The sequence below is a fragment of the Seriola aureovittata genome, chromosome 17 (assembly GCF_021018895.1).
Source record: "Seriola aureovittata isolate HTS-2021-v1 ecotype China chromosome 17, ASM2101889v1, whole genome shotgun sequence".
NCBI lineage: Eukaryota > Metazoa > Chordata > Actinopteri > Carangiformes > Carangidae > Seriola > Seriola aureovittata.
Window position 1 is genome coordinate 21,341,490 of NC_079380.1, and position 22,651 is coordinate 21,364,140.

General features: G+C 47.4%; 1 protein-coding gene across 4 annotated transcripts in view; it reads left to right on the top strand.

Moving 5' to 3' along the window:
- LOC130184849 (glutamate receptor ionotropic, NMDA 2B-like) overlaps positions 1–22,651 on the top strand; it is a 115,064-nt gene that overhangs the window by 16,518 nt on the left and 75,895 nt on the right. For all 4 annotated transcript variants that reach the window (XR_008830061.1, XM_056400931.1, XM_056400933.1 and 1 more), the window contains exon 4: positions 14,773–15,429. Coding sequence is in view for 3 of the 4 variants with exons in the window: in XM_056400931.1 (XP_056256906.1) it covers positions 14,773–15,429 (657 nt within the window). In the remaining variant the exon portion in view is untranslated. The remainder of the gene's footprint in view (positions 1–14,772; positions 15,430–22,651) is intronic.

Sequence of the window (22,651 nt, forward strand, 5' to 3'; positions counted from 1 at the left end):
CAGTGAGCCATTGAAAATAAACACAAGCATAAGGAAAGTAGAGACACACTGTGCTTTCCAGTTTTCACTTCAATGCAGCATGAGCTCCGACTTTATCTCACTCCCGTAATCACTCTTTTCCTTTTCCCACCCCTCCTGTTTCTTTTCTGTGCTCTCCTCTCTCATTCTGCATCATCTTTGTCGTCTAACGCTCCATCTCTCCCTCATTCTCTCTTTCCTGTCATGCTCTCTCTACATTTATCTCTCTCTCTCTCTCTCTCAGTTTTTTAATTAAAATCTCTCTGTATCAAGGGATTCTGTTATGGTGGTGATTTAAATGGAGTGGCTGACATAAACTTAACATTACTGTCAGACCAACACAAATTCCATCAGCCCTGGTTAAATTTGCAGCGCTGGCCATTTTCCAAAAGCCTTTTTATTCTACAGCCAATATCTATACCACCACCTATCTGTCTTTTCACGGATATTCCCATGTGCTGTCCTTTTCATCCACAGTGTATAAGGTCAGAGGCATGCATCGTGAAGTGCAGCTGCTCACGTACATGCAGACTGGAGTCTGACTCATACTGGATCTTTGAGAATAGACGCATCATATAGGGGAACAGTGGGACTAAGTACTCGGGGCTCCAACATGGGGAGGGCCCTCAAAAAATATGTTTTATCTGCAATCATGATAAGCATTGTGAGTAAACTTTTAATGTTGACAAACTTGTATCTAAAACAATAGTAGAGCCTTTCAGGGACTCTCCCCTGTCTTCATGCCTTTTAAAAAGAAAAAGTGCAATAAGGCTTGAAAGAGAAAAACGAAAGACGAGCAGAAAAAAAGGTGAGAAAAACAGTCAGAGGAAACACAGCTGTCTACAACACAGATTTCTCACAGTGTTTCAGAAAGGTTTAATATTGGTACATTATGTGGCCAGTCAGCTAATATTAAAATGGTTAGTTTGCAAATAAATTAGCAGCACTGCCTCCTGTTTGTGAAGCAGCTCATGTTAAATTTTATTATGCAGCTTCTGTGTGTTGTAACAGACTGGGCCAGACCTTGATGGAAACTAATTCACCTTAATGGTAACAGATAAAACACGACTCCAGGCAAGTCGTACGCGATTGTCTTTTATTATGAAATTCAGTGATACAGTAATCCTCTCTGAGTGTAGGGACCAGAGTGAGATCTCTCTCCACCTATAAACCTATAAATCTTCTATAATGTTCTAAAACCTCACAGTGAAAGTGTCACTCACTAAAGATGCATGTTTACTTGTTAAAGGTCCCATATTGTCTCTTTTGATTATAATTAGGCATTAAAGGTCCTTATAGTTTAAAGGCAGATGTCCATGTGTTGTTTGATTATAGATCAAGTCTAGGTTCTATATTAATACTGTGAAGGTAGCAAAGCGCTCAGTCCACAGAGAAATGCACACAGCCTGTATTCAGAAACTGAGCCTTAAAACCAGTCGTCAAGACTTCCTGTAACTTTATGATGTCACAACAAACTCTCAGCCAAGCCCCGCCCACCCGGACCCACCATCCAACCTAGCAGGATTCGTTTTCACTGAGTGTTTTACCTGAAATCTGCTGTATTTTTTATTCAATCAGCTCTGAAAGCTGTCAGCCAATCAGAAGAGAGGCTCAGAGCCTCCTCTCCTCTGATTGGCTCACTGAACTATTGTTACTAGAGTTCCAGAGAGAAGCCTGAGAGAGAAGATGCAAAACTACATTAAAACCACAAATATATCTTCTTATGGATCAACACTTCAAATAAAACGTCTGTGCAGGGATCAGATTTACGTGCTATGCTGCCGTTTGATAAAATAAGAACATACAGGCAAATACTTGTTTCTGTAACATAAACATGCATCATATATAAACATCACAAGACTTTGTACTGTTAAAAAAAATAAACTTCACATTGTTAGATAAACTTTATAAAGGTGACACTGTTTCTCAAACTGAAATCAACCCGTAATATCGGCCATGTTGATATATCGGTCGGGCTTGTAGTAGACAGACCTGCACATATGCTTGTCACGCACGCACACCCCGACACACACTCGCACTGAGTTATATGCCCACAGTGCCAACCACCTTGCTGTGAGAAACGAGACACTTCCTCTCCTCATGAGTGTTAGCACCCCCCCCCTCCTCCTCCTCTCTGCGCGGCCCTCCTCCTCTACGGTGGACTCACTCTCTCTGGTGGATGGGAGCCTGTGGTCGGGTCTTCATAAATCAAGATGTTACCACCGGCGCTATAAGGCTACTTTTTAATTAAAACTGTGAATCAGTCTGCCCTGATTATGAATTGTACTCTGCTGCCAATGAATAAAATATACAGGGCTCACTCCTTCTCCCCCTCTGACTCTTACTCTCTCTGTCTTGCTCTGTCTGCCTCCCCCTTCCTCTCTCTCTCTCTCTCTCTCTTTCGCTGCTCAATTTTCCACCAGAAATTGAGAATGTCCACAGCAGGGCCCGGGCCGTGCACTGCTACTGAAGGCTGACAGCATTGTGAAATAGTTGAGGAGCTTAGCGGTTGCATAAATATAATAACTCTATATGGAGGGTCTGGCGCCACTGGGGTCAACACCATTATATCACGCAAAACAGCCAGGAGTTACAGAAACACACCACTAAAGCTGCCTGGCCAGTGGGGCCTGTTTACCACACGCTACCACTCCTTTAATTGTGTCTCAACAAGTGAAACATGTTGTTGTTGGGTTGGGTGATCCTATCAAAGGGGAGAAGAGAGTGCGGCCGTTGTTATGATGCTAACAAGAGGCAGCTTTTGTCCACTGGTCATGTTGCGGTGAATGGGATAAACAATGAAAATAGCTCCTGTTTTTTGTGCCATTCATGAGGACAGAGACTGTAAGAGAGGGAGGGAGAGAGGGAGCAGCTCTGCTTTTCTTCTCCTCGCCGTCAAAGGGTAGCGACAAGGGCTGCGCTATACTGTCAAATGAAATAAATAAAACCCAAATCTATGAATATATTCATATGCAAAACAGTGAGTCTTAAAAGCTCCTCTTAGGAGTACCACCAGGTTGAAGCTTGACAACATGTCTCCTTCAAGGGGCTCTATTACTAATTTATGACCTTTGCATGTCTTGCAAGTACAACTGAAACCGTCCCAGGGAGATACGGGGATGAGCCGAGGCCTCGACGAAGCAGAAATTAGCCCAGTGGAGCGCGGCGGCGGAGCCGGGACGGAGCACAGGGCTGTCGCTGTAGTGCCGTCGCCTCTGCCTCCCTTTACGTTACATCAGCGGGCGAGTGCGAGGAGGAAGGACTAACTGGAATTCAATCTTACAGCTTTGCACAAACAAACTCATGAATGATAATGGGTTGCTAATTGAATGTACTGGAGCGATTCACTCTGCTGACTGCGGCGCTGCAAATGGAGTCCTCCCGGTAGTCATGGCGACAGGCGGCGGAGAGAGGCTCCGGAGGTCTCCTGACCCGGAGCTGGAGTCAGATCATCTTTTACACATGCTCCCGGTAGTCAGCGCTACCATTTGGTTACATTTGCATCCATGAATAATTATAAGTAAACTGTTTGCGGTCGGTGCGTCACTGAGCTGTTTGAGAAGTTAGTTCATGTGTGGGGGTCGTCTTTATGCATCTGCATTTCACATGCAAGTAGGCTGATGAGTTTATTCACCGCCTGCAAGTTAGTTTAAGTGCTAATGCAACGATAATTTAACTTTATTTACTGTATTTCAGACTATAGATCCGTATTACAGAGATAAAACTACTATTTATCACACAAAAAATCTCACTTCTACTATCAGACATGTATTGTTGTCAAACATTGGCTTGTGCATATTGGATATAACACCCTCTACTTTATATCAGCTGATATTTCAGACGGTTTCTGCCTGTTTTTATGTTTCCTGCATCGTTTATTAGTATTGATGTGCACTAAACTATATTTCGCCACTGATTCTGAAAGCGATGTGACGTAGGAGCTGTTGTGACTGTCCTCTACTGAGTGTCTGACCTGCAGAGGTGCCCTTGAGCAACACGCTGACTCTCTACCAGCTGCAAGGTTGTTAGCGTGCAGCTGACCGCTCACGCTGACCTTGTTGCGGACGGGAGCAGGCAAAGTAGAATTTCTTTACTAGTAACAGGTGCTTTCAAAAAGCTGCTTTTTATCCAGGGGGATGGTATATTATCAGCTCACAGAGAACATACCAGGCTTCACCGAGGCATTTTATCTGTAGAGCGTCTGCAGTAGACATCCTGTCATACTGTTCTCGGATTAGAAAAGCTGTCTTAGCTTTGTGGAGACCAGTTTTTTTACTCCGGTGCCACCCACATCGCTTAGGTGTTCACCTGTGGCAGTGTGTTTGTTCCTGTCTGCTTCTGTTCCTGCTGGATGTCTGCTGCTGAGCCGGGCAGACTGACTAACTGTCTTTTTTTGGTGTATCTCATTGGCTGCTGCCTGTTGAACTGGCAAAGCTGCCCCGTCTGTCTGCGTCTGTTGTGCAGTGATGCTGCTGTTCTTCTCCGGGGGTGCGCCTCTTCCTCTCTCTCTCTCTCTCTCTCTTGCGTGCGGCTGAGCGTTTGGTGGGATTAAATCCGGGGGACATCCGTTGGAGAGACGCTCTTAGATGTCATTATCCCTGTGGGGAGTCTCATCATCATCCCGTGGCGGAGAGAGAGAGAGAGAGAGAGAGAGAGAGGCGCTTGGTACACCAGCCTGGGAAAAGACTGCAAGAGAGACAGCCGTGACAGCCTTACGTCTGCAAGAAAATTGTGATGATCATGCGAAAAAAAAAAAAACCCTGCTGGAGACATGAGTAGCCTCTCTTTATGGAAAACCAATAAAAATGGCAGCATCAAGGCTTGTGTAGGAAAATCCATCCCCATGCAGCTTCTAATCATAGCACGTCCTGCGCAAGAATACCTGGAGTTAATTGAAATGTGTAAAATTAGCAACAGAAATTGATGGCTGAAAATGAAAGTCATCAGTCAATATTCAGCCTCAGGGGAGAGCGAGGAGATAGCTTTCCCGCAGTGTGCTAGCTGAGGTCTGTAAAACATTACGGGTGGGTGATCTTATATAACCTCTCTGTCAGTACACGTGGACAGGAGGGTTTCGCATAGAGCCTACAAGATGTGGCCAGATGTTAGATGATGGTGGATACGATGTAAAAATGACACCTCTGAGTAAAACTTCCTTAAAATGAACCAAAAAAAAGTTATTTTTCTTCCTTGTCCTCCTCCCTCTGCAGGTAGTGCATTGTGCTGTCGGACACAGCAGACACAGTACAGGGGTGGATTAGGGCGTGTTCTTGCTTAAGCATATTTCAGGGATGGGGTTTTGATTTATCCAAGCGTACCCATGAGATGTTGATTTCCACTCGAAGAGGCAGATTTCGAGCACGCAGCCACACTGTGTTCCAGCGCCTCCCTTTAAAAGACCAGTCCTGCGCCACATCCACATCCACATCCAGATTATTTTCTCCCACAATGGAGTGGTGCAGATACCTTTCTATAAAACCGTGAACACACGTGAGCACACTCAGCCTTACAAAGAAAAAACAAACAATCAAACAAACAAACAAACAAAAAAAAAACAACAAAACAAACTCTTGCACACCTACTAATCCAAAAAGGCAGAATCCTGGTGCCAAAAATAACATCTTGGAATGAGATGGATGGAGGAGGACAGATTATTGCTGCTCTAATCTGTGAAAAGCTTGACAATAAAACACATTTAAAGTGATTACAGCGCTGTTATTGGCACGGGGGGGGGGGGGGGGGGTCACTCAATGCACCGTACTCTTCCTATCCCTAGCTTTACCTTTCAGCAGACAATGCAGTCTGCTGCATAACACCACGCATATAAACGCTCCTGTAGAGGTCTTTCACAATGACACATGGACTGAGGCACTAATGCTGATGCAAGGCAGCTGAGGGGGAGACAGCGAGCAGATAAAACGAGACAGAAGGGAGAGGGGAACAGAAAGAAAAGTAAGGATGGAGGAGAAAAAAGGAACAGAGCGGAGAGAGGGATTTTCGGTGCTGAAGCCACAAATCATGGAGAAGATTAAGCGTCTCCTCTGCGAGGCAGAGTAGGTGTAAATAGAAACGTGTCCCTGGGAGAGATCCTAGACACCGAGTGCTTATCTCCCTGAGTGTTGTCAAAACACATTTGTCAATCTGAAGTGTTTAAGTGTCTTTGTGTCTATAGGAGACTTGATATGCAAAAAAAATAAACAGCTGATGGTAGATGGAAGGTGGTTAGTGACAAACACGCATGAGACACACACACAATCACACACACACACACACACACACACACCTGAGACTAGACAAAACTGTTGTTGCTCTGTTATGACCCCTGGCTTGAAAGAGTGTGTGTGGACGAAAGAGTTGATCATGCATTATGGTCGTGTCTGACTCCCTCCGCTGCAGGACCAGCACATATTCAAACAGCTGCAGGCGGGTTTACCCGTTCAACAGCTGCCACATCTCCGGGAACAATGAGAAAGTGCTTCACATCGTGACTCTTGTCTGCCCTGTAAATTAACCGAGTGAGTTTCGGGGGCTCTGGCGCTCTCACTGGGCGGCTCGGCGGGGCCGGGAACAGCACGTCTGCATTGTTGTTTCTCAGTCGGGGGGGGGGGGGCGTTATTGATATTAAATGTGCTGTTTGAATGCAGGGACACAGAGTTTTCCCCCTCCACTTCAAGCATAGTCGTGCCAGTGACTGTCCAAATGCAACTCAGCTGGCCTCCACCCTATGGTTTACTCCAGGAAACCGAACACAGTCGCTTTGCATAAGATGATTCGGCAGGACAGAAATCTTTGGGAATCACTGATGCATCACAATGATGAGTCCCCCCCCTAATGAAGAGTAGTGTACCAGGGCAAATAAGAGCAGTAGATGGTGGTGTAAATGAATAAAACAAAACCGGATCCACAGAAGGAACGCTGGACCAGGGGGAAGTTGTCAAAGTTGCCCAGTAGACCCGCATCAGGTCGGGGAAAGTTCTTTGTCATTGGAGGTGGGGTTGTGTGAGATACTTGTCTATAGTCAGTGTGTTACCTTCAGCAGACCTGCCGGTTTAGAGAAGCAGCCAGGAGTCCTGGCACAGCAGCTGAGTGATTGAAAAATGTCCCACAGAAAGAAGCTAATATCAGTTTAAGTGCACGATATATTTGGAATATTTTCACCGCTTTATCTTTACAGCAGTATAGTGCATGTCATAGTTGCACTTATTTGTAGGAATACGGTGGTTCGACAGTTCACAAACTGTAAGTGTTGTAGTTTTTGCAGCTGGTCACATCGCTCAGCTTCCTGGCTGCTTCTCTAAACTGGCAGCGCACCGATCCAAATCTACCTCACCGACTGTAGATGAGTATCTCACACAACCCCGCGTCAAATAACCCCGACTGTCTCTTTAAGACCAGTTCAACATTTCCTTGATTTCTGTCCTGCCTCTTTGGCGGAGACCAGCTGGAATTTTATGATCCTCATAATTTTATTAATTCATTAAGGATGGACTCTTCATACCGTCCTGTAATTGGGGAAAGCGGCGTGATTTGTCTGAGGGCTTACCTTACATCACATCCCAAACAAGTCCCATCTACAGACTGTTGAGACTCGGCCTTTGTGCCGGTGAGTATGGATCAACTTCAGCTTGTCGTATTGAGTTCATCCTTAACCAATTTCCAATTTTGGGAATCATCATGCGTTTAATAATGGATTTATAAATGCACCCGCTTCCCGCCCCTACCTTCTGTTCTCTTGGCATCCTCCCGCCGATCACAGTCTGTGAATGAACCACAGGCTCTTTGGTTCCTCAGTAACACTACAAAGACGGATATATAAATGGTGTACGTTTATTATTAATCTTTGCTTGCTATTTTAAAAAACCTTGTAGCTCACTGCTTGCTCACATAATTACTAATTTAGGGATTCAGTTTACTAAACACAGGCATGTTGCCCTACATTTGAACACCTCATGATATTAGTGGAAACAAACCCCTGAATAATTCTCATTTTGAAGATTAGACCTGAGTGAAATTTGTACAAACAAAACGATCCAGCTATTCAGAATGATATGAAAACAATGCTACCAAATATGTGCAGGAATGAAAAAAAGGAAACTCATCATTTTGGATCAATAGTTTGTTCCAGATGATGCCTGAAGCGCGTTTGGTTCTTCTGCCAGACTGAATTGGAAAATAAAGTATGGACCTGTGGATAATATTGATGAGTCTTTGGTTCGGACTCTCTCACCAGGGCTGCAGCAGCTGGAGAGCAAGGCAGACAGAGATTCACTTTTAATATCAACATACATCTTGTTCACACCAAAAGAAGGCGGGAGGGGGCGGGGCGACCCTCCCGGTGGCTTGTCCCGTGATTGCAGCGGGAGTTTAGTTCTCTCACCTGGGACTATGTCCTGCTCATCACGGATGCAGTAAGCCTGGAGCAGAGGCACAGACAAGCAGGGGAGCTGTAGAGCTGCAAGGGACTGGAGGACACAACACTATACAGCAGGTTTTACACACACACACACACACACACACACTCAACTTATAAATAAAGTAGGAAATTTTGAGAGGCAGGGGCGTAATCATAGTCCTTATGCACAGGAAGTGCCTGTGCCCCCGTCGCTGTCCTCCCGCCATAATTACTCCATATATAACAAACATCTGTACGTCTAATTATCCAGAGCTCAGACGCCACATATTCATTTTCTGATCAACCAGAACTTCGAACTTCTGCCTGCTGTAGCCAACGGAACAATTTCACACCTGTAAAAAGAGAAACAGGCGAACAAACGAGTCTTAAATAGAGACTTTAAGGCAAGTGTTGCAGTTAATGCAGTGGGTAGTCTGTTCCCTTCCTCCCACCCACCACAGGTTGCGTGGGTGTGATCGGCCGCCCACACGTCTCGCTGCTGTGGCGGTCAAAGACGTCGTCCGGGTAACCTTTTCTTCCATCACCTGTCACCACTAGCTCTGGGTCGGGGCGAGGTGCTACCTGTGGGGTTTAGCCTTGGCGCCTGAACGACTGAACGTTTCTCCTCCTCGTCTGTTCATTTCTTCTAATGAAATCACAAGCTAGCCCTGACAAAAGAATTATACCTGTAAGTAGCCTCAAGTGTGTGTGCGTTTGACGTAACGGGCAATTTTTCAAACTCCTGGTACTTATTCTGCCGCTGCGAACCTCTCATCATGACATTCTCATTTCAATTAAAAGGAGAAATGAAGCTACTCCAGCACGCCTGACTTAGCAGGTTAAGATAATGCACAAGGCACCATAGATGGTTTGAAGTCATCCAGAGAGATATAGGGAGATTGTCTTTCCGTGCCATCTTCTGTCTGTCCTCCTAAATATCAAACCAGGCAGTGAATGTGAAAAATTGCCCGTCGCCTTTGTCCTCCAGTTTTCATGCAAATAACACCATCGACAAACCTGACACTTACCACATAATGAGAAGAGGGCGATGAGAGAGTGCGAGCTCGAGAGAGAGATAAGTGGGAGAATTTAGAGGAAGCATTGTTCGCGGAGACAAAATGATAAAACAGAGAGAGAAAGAGATAAATAGATGGAGAGAAAGAGAAAGAGGGGGAACCGGGGCAGGAAGAGAGCGATGGGCGCCTCAACGTCCCCTCTTTCTGGGAATAGACACCATTACATCAGTAGATTGGTCCTGGAGCCTCAGCCAACATGTGATCGCAAAGCCTGGCTGGTCTGCTCTGGTGAGGGGGCTGGTGAGTGGCTGCTTCAGAACATCATGTACAGACACAGGTCCAAACACATAATCACACACACACATGAACACACACACGAACACACACACACACCACCTTCCACCTCCACAGCAGGCTGCACAGACAGGCTGCATGAATATTTATCAGAGCAGGTTATAATGAGTTCTCACATTAGACGGGCATTTCTTTCATATTCTCACGTATCGCAGGTTTGGCAGCGATTCTAGCATCCAGCTGATTTCTCCGCTCATCAGTATGCGGTGCAGTGACCCGCGACGTGGCCTGGTCACATCCCCCAGGGCGGAGTGGGTGGGTGGGTGTTTTGTGAAGTGGGGGGGGGGGGCTCGCCTTCTCAAAAAATGCTACCACAGACTGAAAAATGTTTTTAATATTGTCATGTGCCGCGCGCCGTAGAATCAATTTCAAATCAAAGCCATCTCGTCGTTAAAGATTAGCGCTGAGGTTACATTTTGTTTTCCTGCCGCCTTTCACTTGAACAAAAAAACATAAATGTCAGTTCTAAAAATGCATTAGGGAGAGCAAGCCACTGCTAGCACTGTTCACAACCTTTCAAACCAAATTCATCAACTGCACACACACACACACACACACACACACACACACACACACACACACACATTCATACTGCCCACGAGCGCACAAACCATTCTCGGCAGTAATGTTTCCTGTCCTGTGGGGATTTATTACTGTGAGAGCAGAATGTGCTGTGATTGGAACAGAGTGCTGTTCAGTCACATATATTAAATACAGAACTCACAACAATACGCTCGCCTGTCGGTTCACCTGTAAAGCCATGTTAAGGGTATTTTGATAAAGTGGAAAGCCAATTTTCCTGATTGCGTATGCACGCATGTGTGTGTGTGTGTGTGTGTGTGTGTGGACCACGTCATCACCTGCCCTCTAACAGCTGGTCCGCATTTGGTCACATGCAGAGATGCACTGTGTACTCCCTGCTAGTTATAATTGTGTGATTTATAGCTGACAAAAAAAAAGAAAGAAGAGGGGAGCCAATTACAGAGTTGTGTCATGCCTCATAACCCCTCCTCTGTCAACTTTCCACTACAGCAATATGAGCCATGTCAGCCTCGACGTTCATTAATGGCTATTACCGCATTTATAGTCCATTTGGGTCCACTTAGTACCTGGTTTTGTTTGTTCGGGGTGGGTAACTACCTGAAACACTGTGTTCTTACCTAATTGGCAGATGCCTTGTTGTGTCTGAAGCAGTCATAAACCAGGCGGCAGGGACTAAAGAAAGAAGGAGAAATGCGCTCTCTTCAAACGCTGTATTAGCAAATATGTAAAAAAGTCATATTCATAGATGTCACACACATCACATTGCCACAGTGCGACAGAGCTTGCGTACAGTTTGAAAATTAGCCGGTCACCAACATTTCAGTCGTTAAAAGCCTTTTTTTGAGATCCTTCAGAAGGACTTGATGTGTGTTTACCGCAATCTCTTGCAGCAACCCACGAGCAGTAACTTCTAAAGCAGATCCTGGGCAGCACACACACAGTGAAACAGTGTGATTAGCAGCAAAAACTGGCAGCCGAACAATGAAGGCTGCAGCTAATGACTTTTGGATAAATCTACTGATGACTTTCTCAAACAGTCAGTTCATGGTTTGGTGTACAGAGCACATGAAAACAGCCTCTTGAGTGACTGAGTCCAACACGGTCACACTGTTTTCTACCAGAGTTTCACGCGTCTTCACCCTAGTTTAAGACATTCGAATCAAAACCTGATGACGGTTGGTGCGTTGTTTGCAGAGTAATGATGAAGCAGAAATAAAACCAGGGGTGTTAGAAGGAAGAGACGGTCTGCAAAACACCAAAGATGATGGTTGTATGACGTTTGTCCCGCCTTTTCCCCTGAAACAGCCAGTGGAAAGTGAAGTTATGACTCTCTCCACGTTCCTTTACACTTCATTTTCAATCGTTGAGAGATAGAGGAAACCTTGGAAAGTTTTCAGGGGCTTTAAAATGTCTTCTTCTGTACAAAACCCAAGATTTAATGTCTATCTATCTAACTATATATATATATATTGCAGTTTTTGTGTGAGAAGCTGGAACATTGTTCCCGAAGATTAATCAGAATAGTTGCTCATTCATTTTTTTTCTATTCATGAAGCTTCATATTTAAATTGATTAATCAACTTATCATTTGGGCTTTATTATCTAAGGGTGTGTGGTTTATTATCTTAATAACACATATATATCTTGTATGTAGTGAAATAAATGAGCAGTGTCCACAACCGATATTTTCCTGCAAGTGTGTGTTTAGATGTTAAATATGTTTGTGCACGTGCGTTCAGAAAACTTTCCCCATTTAAAAAGATGCGGTGGAGAAAAAGCAGAGAAGTGTGTGCGTGTGTGTGTGTGTGTGTGTGTGTGTGTGTGTGTTGGGGGTTCGGACCTGCGGGGTCTTGGGCGGGTGGAGGCTATCTGCGGTCCACCCGTGTGTAACTGATACGGCTGCTGTGTGCGCTGGTGTGGCTAATAGAGCAAATGGTGGGTGAGACGCGGGGGCTGGCTGACGGGGAAATGGGGTCATTTAGTGTCATAACCTCGCTCATGTAATCCACAGTTTAATACGCGCCTTTTGTGTTTCTTTATGAGACATGCTTTGACTCACTATGGGACTTTTTAATGGCCTCATCTTTCTGAATGATCATTGGAGTTACACAGTGCGGTGGCTAATATAATCTGTACCCCGGGGGCGCACGTGTGTGTGTGTGTCGAGCACCTGTGTGTGTGTGTGTGTGTGTGTGTGTGTGTGTGTGTGTGTGTGTGTGTGTGTGTGTGTGTGTGTGTGTGTGTGTGGCTTCAGGCTACTACTGTGTGTGACAGGGGAGATAGGAGATGGTGAATTTGGTATGAGTGTATGCATGTGTGTGTGTGTGTGTGTGTGTGTGTGTGTGTGTGTGTGTGCGCGTATTCACATGTAAAATGTGTCAGAGGTCTCTATGCTAATCTGAGCGTGAGAGGAATCGGTGTATGAAAGACTTTAAGGATGCAGAGTGATCCGCGCTGGGCGACATAGCTGCATTTACATGATCAATGCTTATTGCAAATTGTGTGTATGCTGACGTACGTGTGTGTGTGTGTGTGTGTGTGTGTGTGTATCTCTGTGTCCATCAACTGTGTCTGTATGTGTGTGCGCATGCAGGCCTATTTTAATTGTTGCCATGGAAACAGAGTGCTGCCAGAGAAGTCCAGATTCAAAGAGGGCATCTCTCTCTCTCTCGTTTTCGCTTCCTGTTCCTCCTCTTCTCTTCCATCCCTCTTTCTTGCCTTTTCTCTCTGTCTCTCCTTTCTTCCCCTCCTCCCCTCTTTCTTTCATCTTTCTTGCGTCTCACCAAGGTCCTCCTCGGTTTACGCTATCTGTCTTTCTCTCCTTTTCCTCCCACTCCCTCCTCCTCCCTTTTCTGTCTCCTCATGCCTCTTATCATCCCTCCCTCATTCCCTCCCTCCCACCTCTCCATCCTTCCCGGAGAGTGGTGTGCAATTGACTATTAACACAGGGACCTGTAATTAGAGCTGACGAACCTCCAGCAATTAGTTTTCCCTAAAGAAGTTGTTCTGTCATCTCCGCATACATCCCTTTATCCCTCTCTCAATCTCCCTCTCGCTTTTTCTTCCTCTCTGTCACTTCCTGTCTTATTAGCTGTCAGCTTCATTGGGTGGTTATTGTTTTAGTGTTTTTTGTTCTTCTTTGTACCTTCCATCTGCCTCGTTAAAGACAGTCACGTACGAGATATACACACAATACACCACTCAGAGCAAGTTTATGAGCAACTACACCCCCACCGTCCTGGATCTCTCTGCCCACAGAACCTCAGTGAACATCTATTCCCACCGACCGCACACCTACACCAGCTATATGCCGATAAACTCAAGAGGACACACACCCTCCCACACACTCAGATGTATACATACAGAGGACACACAGCCTCTGTTCCACGTCTGCCTTTCGTATCCGGCGCTGTTGCTGCCGTCCCGTCTTGCTCTCCCCGTCATCTCTTCCCTCCCGTCTCCTCTCTCTCTCTTCTCTGGATCTTGCCCGTTTGCCTCTCTCTCCCTTTTCACCGGTCCACCTGGCCCGTCCCTCCCCTCCGCAGCCACGTTAATGAAAAGCTCTATAAATAAGCTCAGAGAAGAGGGAGTCGGATAGAGAGAGAGAGAGAGATACGGTCAAGTAGAGCGTGGGAGGGAGGTGGAAGGATGGAGAGATGGACAGCAAATGACTGTGAGTGCTAAACTAGGCCAATAGGGGTTGAGGGAGGAAGGCGGGTATCATACCACAGTCTTGCGAATTGCTCCGAGCGCCTTTAGCTGTCAATCACTTAATCAATTTTGGCGTCAGTCAGTCTGTCTGCGTCTCAGGTCGGCGTGTCACTCATCTCGCTCCAGACAGTTTGTCAGTCAGCCGGAGTTGTTGCGCAAAGCCGCCTTTTCCGCCGTCTGCCCTTTGTCTCGTTCTCGTTCCCTATATCATGATCGCTCCTTCCTTCCTCTCTGTCGCTCCCTCCCTCCCGTCCTCCCTCACTCTTCTCCTCTCCCGTCCTCCCCGATCAAGAAGCCAGCATCTCATCTGGAGGGAGAGTTTATGTCCTCCATAATATATACCATAATGCTGCCTCAGAACATTCCACATGAATTATTGATCCGCGTGAGATTATACGTAAACCGTGAGCCATCGTACCGCATATCTCTGTGTGTGTGTGTGTGTTTATGAACTATTTATGTGTGTCAAGTGTGACCTCGTCTCTCGTCCCTCTGTGTGTTTAAAGCCTCATTTTCCGCGAGGTTTCCCTCTCCCCCCTCATTGCCCCATTTCTGTGGGCCGACATTGATATGCACTGATTCATATGATGCATGTGGCCTCTCTGCAATTCACTTGATTCAATCAATGTTGCACGGTGCTACGTTAACCTCTCTCTACCTCTCTCTCCCTCTCCCACCTTCTTTTCTTTTTCTTTCATTTTCCCTCTTTCCTCCCGACCTCTTCCTCTGTTGCTCCAGGTATTACTCTCCCACTCCTCCACCATGCCTGTCTGCGGCCGCCGCAGCCCCTCCCCACCTCACGGCCGCGCCGGGGCATGCCCCTCCGCCCCCTCGGTCGCCCAAGAGCAAGAGAGGCGAGCCCGACCCCTACATCCGCCTCCGCCTCCATCGCTCCACCGCCGCACCAGCGCCTCTCCCTACCTCTCCCTCCTTCTCCTGCTGCTCTGCCTTCTCCACCTGCCCCCGGCCTGCCACTCACGGAGAGAGAAGGGCGGGGGAGGCGGGGGAGGCGGTGGCGGCGGCGGCGGCCACTACATCCCCATCCCCCAGCCCCCTCCGCACCACATGGCCCTGCCCAACATCCTGCGAGGCCTCAGCATCGCCGTCGTCCTGGTGGGCAACTCCAGCGAGGTGGCGCTGGCCGGGGCGCGGGAGAAGGAGGACTTTCTCCACATGGCGCCCAACGTGGAGGTGCTGACCATGAATGAGACGGACCCTAAAAGTATCATCAAGAGCATCTGTGACCTAATGACCGAGCACTGGCTGCAAGGCGTGGTGTTCGGCGACGACACCGACCAGGAGGCCATCGCCCAGATCCTGGACTTCATCTCAGCCCAGACCCACATCCCCATCCTCGGAGTCCGCGGGGGCTCCTCCATGATCATGGCTGCCAAGGTAGGACACCTTAAGTCTTTGCACTGCACCCGCACATGTTCCGTGAAAACAAAAGAGTCACATTTTCAGTAATTGTGCGAGGACGTACACGTGGTTGGAGCGTTGAAATAAAGCAGGTGCTCACAGCACAGATAACTGTAGCGTCCTGCTCGGAAAAACTGTCTCTGCATAATTTACACAATAATCCACCTCCATTTTTAATCGTTCAGTCTCGCTATTGGAAGTTGAGCATTCACTGCAGACCTACTGATTCATTTGCTGCTGTGGCGCATGATGTAATGCTGTTTGGCTCTCGCAAGGCCGCTCTTCACTACCACCTTAAATCTCTGCTGGATTCTGTTTTCGATTGGCTGCATTTAGCTGTCAATCATGGCTGCGTCGCTGTCACTGCTGTGAAATCATGTCACGGGTGGATTACGTCACCGCACGCAGTGAGTTCCTTTTCATCAACAGAAGATAGATGTGAAGACCGGTCCCACCCCCCCACCCCCCGGCTGCACGGCTTAAACGGCCGCAGACGTTTTGATGCGTAATTGTGATGAATTTGTCATTTTGTTGTTATCTTTTATTTTTCTGTGCATTTAATGTGAAAATGTAACGGGGGTCCACTGGTGTAAGTGTTGCTGGTCCGATGCAGCGGGGCTCTCCGTCACACTGACAGTGTTGCAGCCTGACATCCACTTGTGTGTGCTTGAAAGTGAGAAAATGGTGCTTCGGACGTGCGCCCGCAAACTTCAGCCCTTCGCTGCTGCACTGTCCTCTTCATATCTGCCTTAAACAGAGAAGCCATTTTGACTGGTTTGGCCGCAATGAAGGGGTTTTCCTGACTCCTCCCATCCCGCCATACTGCATCAGTATTAACACGGTGAGGGGGGGGGGTGCAGACAGACTGACACGGTAAGCCGGGGTGTCTGACTTGAAAGACAAACTGCCAACAGCTCCGATGCCAGTGACAGGATCAGCTGGAGATTGCACCAGAATAGAGAGCTAGATCTCTGCCTATTTACTAGGCCTTGCCTAATGGGATAAAGCAATCTGCTGCTGCTTTATCTGTGTCCGCCTGGGATCTGTGCTTGGAGCCCATTCCACAAAATCAGCTCATTCATTTGTTACTTTATACACAAATCCAGCTGTATTAAATAATAAGGAAGAAGTCCATTAAATGAAACATATACTAAAACGCTGACACCACAACCTGCCGGTCGCTGTTTGATCCGGGAGCCTCATAGAGTCTCAGTCTTATCTCAGCCATCCTTGTCTCCGCGTTGTCGCTCCGCAGTTTGTCTGCTGACCCTCCGGTGTCAACAGGTCGTCGTACCAGCGGAGACATGAGTCGCAGTGACACGGCGAGGCCAGCGGCCACCGCTGAATCTCTTCTCTCTGTTCCTTCTCATTAGAGCGCTAAGGAGAGAAACGGCAGGGAACGGTCCACTCCAATTTAAAACTGAACCCTTCGCAGCACAAAGACCGCTCCGCAGTGCACGCATTTTCCTCCCGCAGCACAACGCTCATTTCGTTCACACACCTTCTCCGGTTTCTTAAATTTCCGTTCTCTCTGCCCCAGCGCTGCAGCCACATGTGTCTTTAACCCCCCGACCCCGTGTCCACAAAACATATAAATCATTTACAGCGCTCCAACTGCTCCTCTGGTGCATGGTAGCTACATTACCTTTATAAATGTATGTTTGTGTTTTATTGCATGGGAAGGTGCAGGGGTCTGGATGTGTCTGTGTGCGTACGCGGGGACGGTATCATTCATTAAGCACACGTGCCCTAAGTGCAGCAGGCGGCGGGAAAGAGCAGCGTTTTGTGGCAGAGGTTTAAATGGATTTCCCCGGCCACAAGCCAGAGTCCGCCTCTCCTGAGAGCTTCCTCCTGGCAGCACCAGGGCCCAGGAGAGCGAGGACGGAGCTGCACTAAGGCTCAGTCTCCAAACGGATTTGTGTCTGCTTAATGGGCTGAGACAATGGAGTGGCGAAAATACGATAGAGAAGGATCAGAGGAAGGGAGAGAGAGAGAGAGAGAGAGGAACATGAGGGGAAAGTGGAGAAATCGAGATAGTGCGAATGAGATTGGGCGGAAGAATTTCTACTTTCAGTGAAAGCAGGGGAGGAGAGGCAGGAATAGTTTGAAGGGGTGATCTGGCCAGATCAGGACGTGTTCAGCCAGAGCTGATGGACAGATGAGGTGCAGAGACAAGGGCTGAGTCAACAGCAGAAGAGGAGACAGAAGAGTTTGACTCCGTTCAGACCGGGAGGAAGGTGGGGAGGGCGTGCGAGCGGGAGACACAGAGAGAGAGAGAGAGAGAGGAGAGAAAAGTTTTCCTCTGCATGGACGGCAGACACGGAGGAAAAAAAAGAGTAATTGTGTTAGATAGAATGAAAGGTTGAGTTATAGGAAGTGGACTGACAGAGATTAGGAAATGGGGAATTTAATATGAGGTGTTTATCTTACGGCCTCGCTCCATCACACACACGAATACACTCAAAAGCACGCACACAAAAACACACACACAAACACACACACACAAAAAAAGTGCGCACCCATCAAGACTGAAGGCCAACTGCTGCTATTACAGTTGGCAAGACAACCCCTCCTTTTTCATTACACATCCAAGGAAGGATGATAACAGAGAGCGACACAGAAGGCGGAGAATACAGCGTTTCGATTTTTAGTGCAGCCTCAATAGGAAAAGATTTCGGAGGAACGGTACAAGATAATTCCATAAAAACGTACCCTCTGGAGCGGACTAGTGTAGCTCTGTGTGAGGAGTCAGGTTGAATCAGAATCAGAATAACAAATTGTTCTGCTCACATATGCATCTACAAGGAGTGTTACTTGGTATTTTGCGGCGCCGGAAACAAAGCTAAGCGCAGCACTATGTGCCAGTGGGAGATGCAGGTCCCCGTCCGGCCCAGTGTCGTCATCACAAGACTTAAAGAATATGGACTTTTTCCAGCATAACTGTCTCTCAATCAGCCGTGCAGCTCTGTGAGCTCTCTGACATCTGTAACAAGAGCAAAACTGGATTTTTTTATTTTATTTTATTTTTTATTTTTTTAGAACAATTCCTCTCGGGGGATGGAGCAGAACTGCAGCAGCAGCTCAGCAATGAGAAGTGGGACTACAGCTACCACAGTGGTTGTATCTGCACATAGAGCTTCACCAGTGTGGAGTGGGTGTCAGCTGTAGATACTGCCAGTGCAGAGAAAAAGTGAACTTGAGCTTGAAAAAGAAGGGAGAGTGAGACAAATGAAGGAGGAGGCCAGGCGGGATGGGAATGGAGAAAGGAGGAGGAAGGGGAAAAGGGGAGAGAGGGATGGAGGCAAAGGGCATGCACATCTATATCAATGAGTTAGATCTGTGAGGGAGGGCCGGGGCGGTAAGAAAGAGGAAGAGTGCACTGAGTGCATGGCCGCACGACTGGGGAAGAGAAAGACGGAGAGAGGGTAAAGGCGGAGCGACACAGAGCGTGTGTTTGCAGGAAGCGCAGCAGCAGGTGTATCGCCATCTATCCAGCGCGGACGATGGTACAACGAAAAAGAAGAGAAGCCGCCTCTTTGCTCAGGATATCGCAGCCTCAGTGCAAGGAGGAATGAAGGAGGAGAGAAAGATGGATAGAGCACAGCTGTAGCCACATCTGTGAAAGACAGGATATGATAAAGGAGGAGGAGGAGACGGAGAAGAGGGAGGGAAGGCATCCAACAGTTTAAGGGTGTGTGTGTGTGTTTATGTGAATGTTTTGTGTGTCGTTACCAAGCCAACATGGCTGTAGTTGCCAGTCTTTTGTCAGTAGTGGTTTCCAGCACCACCCTGCTAGTTGTCCCTCCACAGCGTCTGTTGGACTGCAGTAATCAGTCTGATCTAAAGCTTTGGCTAATGCTCATATTATCAAGACATGGCGAGCCATTTTCCTCAGCTTGTCTAGAAGGTAAGGCTTTGTAGTGGTACAAATAGCTGTAGTTGTCGCCGATCGCCCCAGGGCTGCTTCACAATACGAACAGCGGGCTAATCTGTGAGTGGAAGCTGCTGCTGCTGTAGATGAGCGAGGAGATAGCATCCACTTGTGCACAGGATTTAAATGTAAGATCGTCAGCAATTAATGAAAAAAAAGAAAAGGGAAAAGCAGCCAAGCCTGATAACCTGAGGGAAGCTATAATATAATATGAATAACATTTGCACACATGCAAACATATGCAAGCAGACACACAGGAAAAATAAAACGGCGCAGGCGTGCACACGCCCACACACGAGTTTTCTTAAGTATACAAAAAAAAAGACATAAGCTACAAGGGTGATTCATGTATGAATATTAAATAGATAATGGAAGAAATGCCAAACTAGATCCACAATGAACTGCTGCTGCTGCCACATCACCATCATGTACACTCACACATACACACATACACACACACACACACACACACACGCACGTGCTCCCACACACAAACAAAATCTGTTCGTTGCCATCTTTTGTGTAACTGGCAACCGTCTCCAGGAACAAAAAAACAGCAGGATGCCATCAATTAACTTTTGCCCAAATAATTCAGGCTTCAAATGTGGTCATCTGCCTGTGGGCGTCCGAGCTTTTGTACGACCGGAGAGAGAGGGATTTTGTGTCCCTGTGTGTGTCCCTGTGTGTGTGTGTGTGTGTGTGTGTGTGTGTGTGAGTGTGTGTGTGTGTGAGTGTGTGTGTGTGTGAGTGTGTGTGTACAAATGTGCTAATTCTTCAGAGGGAAGAGGCTTGATGATGGTATAGAATTGGTGTTGAACTGTATCCAGCGATTATTGTTGTAGAGGATGTGTGTGTGTGTGTGTGCGCGTGTGTGTGTGCGTGTGTGTGAGCCCGTTGAACTGGGGTGAATTCAGTGGAACAATTAATGTCCATACCTCATTTTGCAAAGACACACGCTGTCCTCCGTTCTGATGTTTAACCTGCAGTCGGGGGGCAAAAATTTCCTTTTTTTTAATTCATTTTCCGTCACAAAGAAATCGACCTGTTTGGGCGTCACTTCCTGTTTGAGCTACGCTCACCACGTCCTCTCGGGGGTTTCAGTCCAGTGGGTTGAACATAAATGTACCTGCATTTATATTCCCAATTAATGTCCTACAATAGCACCTATTGTTGTAATAATCACTGAGGTCCTGTACTCTATTAATGTAATGTGCTGTTCGGCTTGGCAGCGCCGCGTCCTTGCTCGAACACGGACGCAATTAGGAGCATTTGTAAACGATAAGAGAATTAAAAGCGAGTGTTCACGTGCCTGATGTCCCCCTCAGTGCGTCCTGTTGTCAGATTTTTTTAAAATTTCTCTTCCTCTTTTTCCTGTCCCTCCCTCTGTTCCCGTCTCTTTCACATCTCTCTCCCCTGATTGTTTCGTTCATTCATGGATTTTTTTTTGTCGACTACAGTAACAGCTCTCTGATCCGTCCTCTCATCCTGGATATGTTCTCTTTGTTTTTTTGCTGCTACCTTTGTCCAGTTTTACTCCTGGGTGCCATCTCTCTGTCATGTGATACAATTAGTTTCACTTGCAAAAGCTTGACCTGGAAATGTTCTTATCTGGTAACTTTTAATAACTTTCATATATCCTGAGCTTGTGTTTCTGTCTGTTGAACACGGTATGAAGAAGCTGAACATCCCTAGAAAATAAAACAAATTGTTCGTTTAAAATTGTATGAAAGGCTGAACGCTGTCCTCTGGCGTGACTGCTGGCAGCACCGACAGCTTCACCTGCAGGGGGCCGGCGTCAGGTTCCAGCGTCAGGTGAGCCGGGTTTTCCTGGCTCCACGAAACGTCCCGCTGCTAGTCTCTTCTTACCTTCTCATTGTCCTGGTTTAGAAAAATGTGACAACCCACTGTGTGTGTTCCCCTTTTCTGGAGAGAGAAAGATCGAGAGCGAGAGAGAGCGGGAGAGAGAGAGGGTACGAAGGAGGTAGTGAGAAATATCGAGAGCCCTAAATTTATGTGTCCTATTTTCCAACCCCGTTGGTCTCAATTTACTCCGGCCATTTAGAATGTGGCCATTTTTAAACTCACCCCATAACTTTTTTCTACACCCCCCCTCCTCCTCCCCCCTCCTCCCTCCCTGTACTGCCTCACTTTCAGTCTTTCCATCTCAAACTCTATTTCTCTCCTCTGCTCTTTTGCTTGACATTACAGACAGATTGCTCCCATTCAGTAGATTAACGCCGGCAGATATAGTGGTTATGTTTCCTTCACGAGGACCAGGGAAATAAATACAAATGAGATGAGGAAGGGCTTTTACAAAATGATTGATATCGCAAAAACAAAAACACAATGCTGTATATTTTCTACACGCCGGATGATGAACTGAAAGCGCCCCCTCAATCTGTTTCGTTCATCCTGCCTTTCTGGCTTTTCCCTCCGTCCACCTCCTCCCTTCATTTTTGCTCCTCTTTCATTCGCCCTCTCTTCCCTCATGATGAATGTGGCTGGCTGGCAAAAGGTCTGGTTCATCCCGTGGCACCTCACATGAGGCAGACGGACAGATTTACACCAGATGCACAGGTGTTAATTCACCCTCCTCCCCCACTGACCTTCTTTCTACCCCACCCAGTCGCTCCCCCCTCCTCCGAAAAGAAAACATCGCTCCACGCCTGCAGCCACCCATCCTCACCTCCTCTCTGGTTCAGTCACTGTCTCCTGCTCACCCCCTCCCCTCCCCTCCCCTCCCTTCTCCTCCTGCTTGGCCTCTTTTCCTTCCATTCTCACTCCGTCTCCCCTGGTACAGGACCGGCCACACCTTCCCCTCCATGCCAACCCTCCGCTCACGTCTCCCGTCTCCCTCCGGCCGTGCCCTTACGCCCTCCTCCTCCTTCTCCCCTCCCCTCCCTCCCTCCTCTCACTTCATCGCAACTATAACACCAGCCTTATCTCCCCTCACTCCCTCTCTGCTCTCCTTTGCTCACTCCTCACCCCTCTTATCCCTCTAGACACAAATCACCCAGGCCTCCCTTTTTCTCCCGCTCCTCCCTACATCACCACCACCATCACCACCACAATGATCTACAAGCAAACCCCCCCACCCCCCACCCCCCACCCTTTCCTCCCCTTCTTTGACATCCATCCTCCCCTCTTATCCCCTCGTGGACCTTACACCAGCCCTATGCCAGGACCCTTATTAGCCTTATCTCCGCCTGCCTCCGCCCCGATTCAGAGGTGGAGAGGGAATGGACCTCTATCTATTCATGGGCAGAG